At 40.1% G+C, this 6,147-nt stretch overlaps 1 protein-coding gene across 1 annotated transcript; it reads left to right on the top strand.

The window, feature by feature from the left end:
• Positions 1 to 215: 215 nt before the first annotated feature.
• Positions 216 to 4,563, top strand: ap5m1 (adaptor related protein complex 5 subunit mu 1). Its single transcript, XM_080783177.1, has 8 exons — positions 216 to 421; positions 593 to 1,253; positions 1,475 to 1,702; positions 1,952 to 2,091; positions 2,762 to 2,847; positions 3,462 to 3,574; positions 4,152 to 4,248; positions 4,352 to 4,563. The coding sequence occupies exons 1-8, from the start codon at positions 354 to 356 to the stop codon at positions 4,432 to 4,434; spliced, it is 1,476 nt and encodes a 491-aa protein (XP_080639303.1). The 5' UTR covers positions 216 to 353; the 3' UTR covers positions 4,435 to 4,563.
• The last annotated feature ends 1,584 nt before the right edge of the window (positions 4,564 to 6,147 follow it).

Here is a 6,147-nt window from a genome sequence, read left to right as displayed (position 1 = left end):
AATAATAACTAAAGTTGTGCAAACAGTTAGTAACAGTAACTGTAGGCTACTAACTATATAATGCAAGTTTGTAGTCCTGAAACTGAGAATAACTTAATTACTAGATCGCCATGCATAGGTCGATTGAAATTCCTACTCTCCGTCGTGTCTGGAACGCAGCAAGAGTTGATCGCAAACACGCATGCGCACAAGTCACCTGATTGGCGCTGGCTGTCACATGAAACAATAGGAAGTAGCTATACTTGAAGCAAAAACATGTATCTTTAAAGTCGTTATATTAACATTTGACAGCATGAGAATACGTTACTGTTAAGTACAGACATTAGTGATCAGTTGTCAGTATTTCTGACCAAATGAGTCTACGTGCATTATGGATTATTTCTCACGAAAAGGGAGAAAATGTGTCTGTTCGTTTCTCAAGGTTTGTAGCTTTGATTTCTATTGCTGTCAAACCGTCCACTTCCCCCTTTATTTTCCGAATTGGTGCGGACATTGCCCAATAGCTTGTCATCCACTACCCTGTTGTATTGCTTTTTGATAATTTTCTAATCAGATTATATTCAAATAATTTTAAAATCATGTTATTCCACAGGAGGTTCCCTACAGTTGAGCACCGTGCAAAGTCTTTGGCAGGTTCCTTGCATGTGGTAGTTCCAGAAGACAGCATTTTGCTCCAGCTCCTATTAACCGAGCTGGGTTTGGTGGACTTAGACAAACCTTTTGTAGCTTCGAGAGATGACTGCCTCCACCATCAGCGCTCACCAGCTCTGGAACTGCATGTGGAGCGGCCGGGAAGGGGAATCCTCTGGCCAGTGTTGGCCATTTCACAAGGGCCACTCATCCTTGCTTGTCTGCCTCTGGTAGAGGCCCCCCCAGATCCCCGGCCACCTCTATCCAGCCTGCTCTCTGTCTCTCAGGGCCTCACTCTACTGGCCGGTTTACAGACATTTCTCTGTGGCTCGGGGACTAAGCCTGACAGTGAGGGTCTTGCATCTCGTCTGGCTATGATGCCCTCAGTCCTTCTGCAGGTTTGTCCACTTGGCACCCCACTGGATGTCCCTCAGGCTGGGGCCCCTGCTACATCAGCGGTACCAGCTCCTGCTGGGACCCAGAAGCAACCGGCCTGGAAGACAGGGCTACACAAGGGTCGAGCTGTGGTGAACGTGACACTGGTAGAAATAGTTCGTTCCATGCAGTATGGAAATCGGAATAGACAGGACCTCTGGGACGTCTATGGAACTGTGACTTGCAAAGTAAGCACTAAGTACACCATGTGGAGTTTATAATCTGTTGCATGATGGTGTCACTCGCCAAACAATGATTTTCAAGATAATCTAGGTTCAATTAAGTACCAACAATTAACCATTGTTATTAGGACAAAAATGAGTTCAGGAGCACTTCACTTAGAAGAATATAACTATTCTTATACTTTATTCTCTTATTATACTTTATTTTGTCCTTCGGTCATCATCAGTGTGAAGTTGAAGGTGTGATGCCAAACGTGACGGTGACACTCACTCTGCCACCGAATGGCTCACCGCTACAAGATATCCAGATCCACCCCTGTGTGACATCATTGGATGCCAGTATTCTCACTGCCAGCAGCGTGGAGAACTGCGACAGCTCTGCTTTCTCTGGCCCTTACAAGTTCCCCTTCTCACCTCCTCTGGAGCCCTTCAGACTGTGCAGTTACACATCGCAGGTAAGGTAGTAAACTTGACATGATTCCTATGGCTGATGAATCGGTCAGTTTGGTCTTGGTTGACCAAGACTTTGTTAGTAGATTAGTTGGTTTCTATGCACATCTTCTTGTGAACGCTATAAAAAATGTACACAATTTTACAAATTTCATTTGATTTTAAACTAATCAAGTAGTTGACAATTGAAAGTCGAATTTCTGAAATCGAGGACAGCCCACTCTTAATTGACTGATTCATATTTGTCTTTTTAGGTCCCCATACCGCCCATCCTCGGTTCCTATCAACTGAAAGAAGATGATAACCAGCTGCGCTTATCAGTAACGCTCAAACTTCATGAGAGTGTGAAGAATAGCTTTGAGTACTGTGAAGCACACCTGCCCTTCTTTAATAGGTAACAGTAGGAGGACAGCTAGAAATAATGTATCCTCATTCATTATGATATTTATGGACCTCATCAACATCTTGATGTAATCATGTTTTTGTTTTTTATACCATAACTTTTATTTCAATATTGATAGTTATGGAGAGGTCCTAATGGGAACTCTATTCTCGTGACATACTGTATCTTAGGGGGAAAAGACTTATTAACCCATTTTGACCTGAGATCAGATTAAAAAAATGTCTTGTACATCCTGACAGTTTTCTGAAAAAGCTATGTTTGTGTCAGTCGTTCTTGATCTTTTTTAAATGGCAGACCTACAAGCTCGTAGCGTGAGCTTGTAGATTTGCTATTTTTCAATAGTTAAAGCATAACATAATGCTAACACCAAAAGGGGTTTCCGCCCAAAATGGGTTAATTTGCGTGCTGTAATATGGCATGAATGTATATATACAGTACCAATGTACTGCAATAGACAACCAAAAATACTCCATGTAAGAGAAAACAGTACAAAGTAGTTAATCTCTCTTCCTCTGTAGAGTATAATGTGTTAACACAAAACAGTTGGTTTGAAATGCCAGGCATTGCAAAAACTCCTTGCATTATAATGTGAGTAATGTTGATTGCTGCAGTGTGAATGATGAGTTATCACATATGCAGTGTGGTCTCTGTCTCCTTCCAGGGACCAGATGGGTAGTGTAGATGTGAAGGTAAGCTCTGGGCAGTTGGAGGTGTCCAAGGAGAAGAACCTGTTGGTTTGGGTCCTCGGTAGGTTTACATCCATCTAAAAAAACATTCAGTCTCAATTAGGTGTGAAACAATCATCAAATTGAATTTTAGTCATCAAATAATTGGTTTAATGATGTGTCATGTTAAAAGTTCTAATAATGCTACAGCCAACTCGGCGTATGAGTAGCATGGCTTGATGTCGTGCACTAAGTACTGGGAGCTGATGGTAGGTGTTGCGCTCCACCTCAGCATTCCATCTCCCAGAGGTCTAGTGCAATGAAACGGGGATAGACTCCCGCACCCTGGCTGATACCGACAATAAGCCTCTGACTTACTTGAAGGGATATTTCACTTTCAATTTTATTGTCTAAGGCTTGTCTTTTTTCCGATATTATAAAATGAAGTTTCTAGAATCTAGATGAAGCAATTTCTATATTATTTGAGTGCAGATGGCGTGTGATGAAAATTTACCATACTTTTTTTATTTTCTTTTAACACCATTTCGTGGTCTAAATTTATTGCATAGATTAATTGCATAATCTCATGATGTCAATTCTACAGATTAATCAGTTATGAAAATAATCATTATTTTCTCAATGCATGACGTATTTGGACTGAAAATGAATGACTGAATTTTGTCCGCTGCTTTCCAGGACAAAAGTTTCCTAAATGTCGTGAGGTCACAATGGAGGGTAGCATTGGCTTCACAGGGCAGCTCCCAGGACCTACAGACCCGCTGTGCACTGAACTTACAGCTTACATCAAAGTACGTAGTTCGCCTCCCAGGACACTGAGCCCAGTGTCAAAGTGTCCCTGAGCAAGGCATTTAACCCCACTGCGTTTATAACACCCACTGCTCCTAATAGTTAGGATGGGTAAATGCAGCAATAGCAATAACAACAATAACATTTCTAGTGTGGTGGTAACTAATACATCTCCTGGCCACCACATACCCTTATTTATTATTTTATTGTTTTAGCAACAATGAAAATAAAACTAAGAAATAACATGACTCATTGGTTCTACTTTATAAATCTACTGTTGTGGCAATTTACCTTAACATTTTAACTAGATAATCTGGCACCATTAAAAGGTGCTTAATAATTGAAAAGTATTATTACTAAAGCTTCAGTTTGCAGTGTTATGAATCCACCACGCTTTCTCACACACCTCGTGATATCTATTAATCCGTCTTTAACATCACCAAGCTTTGGAGTTAAAGACAACGTTTGTTTAATCAACATTTTTGCATCTTGAGAACATACTGTACAAGCTCAACTGCTGAAGTCAATGCAGGTAGTGGAGTTGTGTGTTTAACTCTGCCAACCTTCCTCGTTTTCCAGTTATACTTCAAAGTGCCTGATTTGACCCTGTCTGGCTGCTGTGTGGACCAGCATTCAGTGCAGGTGTACTCTTCTGCTAAACCTCGCATTGTAACATGTAAGTGTCAAGTCTGTATTATGTTTTGGAATTGAATCACTCTGTCTACAGTATGTTAGTTAAGGTTTTGAAAACTAAAAAAAAAAACATTTCCTACCTGCAGCTCGAGAACTAAAGTCGAAAGAGTACTTCATATGGAACTCAACTTCTGCTGCACCAATATCATCTGGGCATATGATGCTGTAGGATGGACATGTGGAGACGAGATGGACAAATATGTCAACGATATACAGTACTGTTATCTAGATTAGATCTATGATCCCATGATAGGGATTACAGTAAAATAATAATGTTATTACAAATGGTGGAGCAGGCACCAGGCACCAACCACAGGTGAAAACCTGTGATTTTCAACCAGTGGTCCTTGAGGGGGTTCCAGGTGGTCCCCAGCTAAATGCAGAGTTGGTAACCAAATGGACCCTTATATTAGATCTTTAACTCTCGAGTGTAAAATGAAACCATTTTACGCTCTCAAGAGTTACATTACTGTTAAACATCTGCTTATTTAATTTACGTCTACACAATTAGAGAATGTTTTTCTTTTGATAGTTTGCCTGTTGTCTCTCCTGTGGTACTACATCAATAGAGCATTGTGGACAAAATCTTATCCAATGATAACAAAATATTCTTTAGTTTTGGGACAGAGGCTAAATGTCACAAGGTGCCATGGCTCAAATGCTGCATAAACAATGGACCTTGATATGAAAAGGGTCGAAAACTACCCCAATACACGTCTGCAGTGGTTGCAATCCGGGAGGTGTTCTCCTTGCTCTTCCACTGAGACATTTCAGTGTTATCACAAGATTGCACACTAGATGCGTTGCCAATGTTATTCTTGTAGTTTGGACATTGCAATGAACATAATAGTTATGTATTGACCCTTTCATGTAATTAAAGATTAAATATATTTTGTTATTCATTATAATTAGAGATGTCCCGATACTGGATCGGCCCTTATTATTTTGTCATATCGGTATCGGCAAATATGCCAGTCTAACCACAGATCCGACACAGGGGTAAGGGGTTGACACTATTGCAGGTAAGTAAAATGTTGGGGCATGTGGAGTTGCCCAAACTGAAAGTGCACATTTGAGTGAGGAGTCTGCTATAAACACAACACGAGATACTGTATATAGCTATAAACACTATTCCCAGTCGGACTTCAAAATAAGATATTTATTCTTTTTTAATTATATATGTTATTCTCTGGTATCGGTATTCGCTATCTATATTGTGGTATCGGGATCGGAAAGGAAAAAAGGGACATCCATAATTATAATTCATGTATAACTTAACAATTGAAGTAAGAATAATAATTTTACTGGTAGAAATATGGATTTGAATGTAGAAGGAATAAAGGGCACCTTATGCATTAGAATGATGATATCAGACTACAAGAAGAATGTGTGTTTTCAATTAGTCCAACATGGTTAACATGGTGTTTGAAGTTAATGAGCTTATACAGGAAGGGGACATGTCTGATCAAATCACCCACTTTGAATGTTATCAAGCCATAATCACCAGTAGGTTACTTACTGGAGCCTACTGCCTGCGATTAGGAAACGAAAACATTGTGAAACTGTGCTATACAACAACTTCACTTTGTTTACTTATATGGCCGGTTAAGACTGAGGTTAGAGTTAGGGTTAGTATGCGACCAACGCCACATCAGACAATGGCTCCAGTAGAACCTACTGGTTGATATGGTTTAACATTCGAATCCACTAATCAAATGAATATCAACTATTTATATATTCTAAATATATTGAATCAAACTACTTTCTGGGGTGGACACAATGTTGAAATTACCCCGGAAGTTTTTGAAAGTTAATGAGGGGCACCTTTCACCATAAAAAGTCCACAGACTTGGCCACACACATGACATCACGGCCAGAACAC

Source organism: Protomyctophum bolini, assembly GCF_963924005.1.
Source record: "Protomyctophum bolini genome assembly, chromosome: 15".
Lineage (NCBI taxonomy): Eukaryota > Metazoa > Chordata > Actinopteri > Myctophiformes > Myctophidae > Protomyctophum > Protomyctophum bolini.
This window is presented reverse-complemented; position numbering and strand designations above follow the sequence as displayed.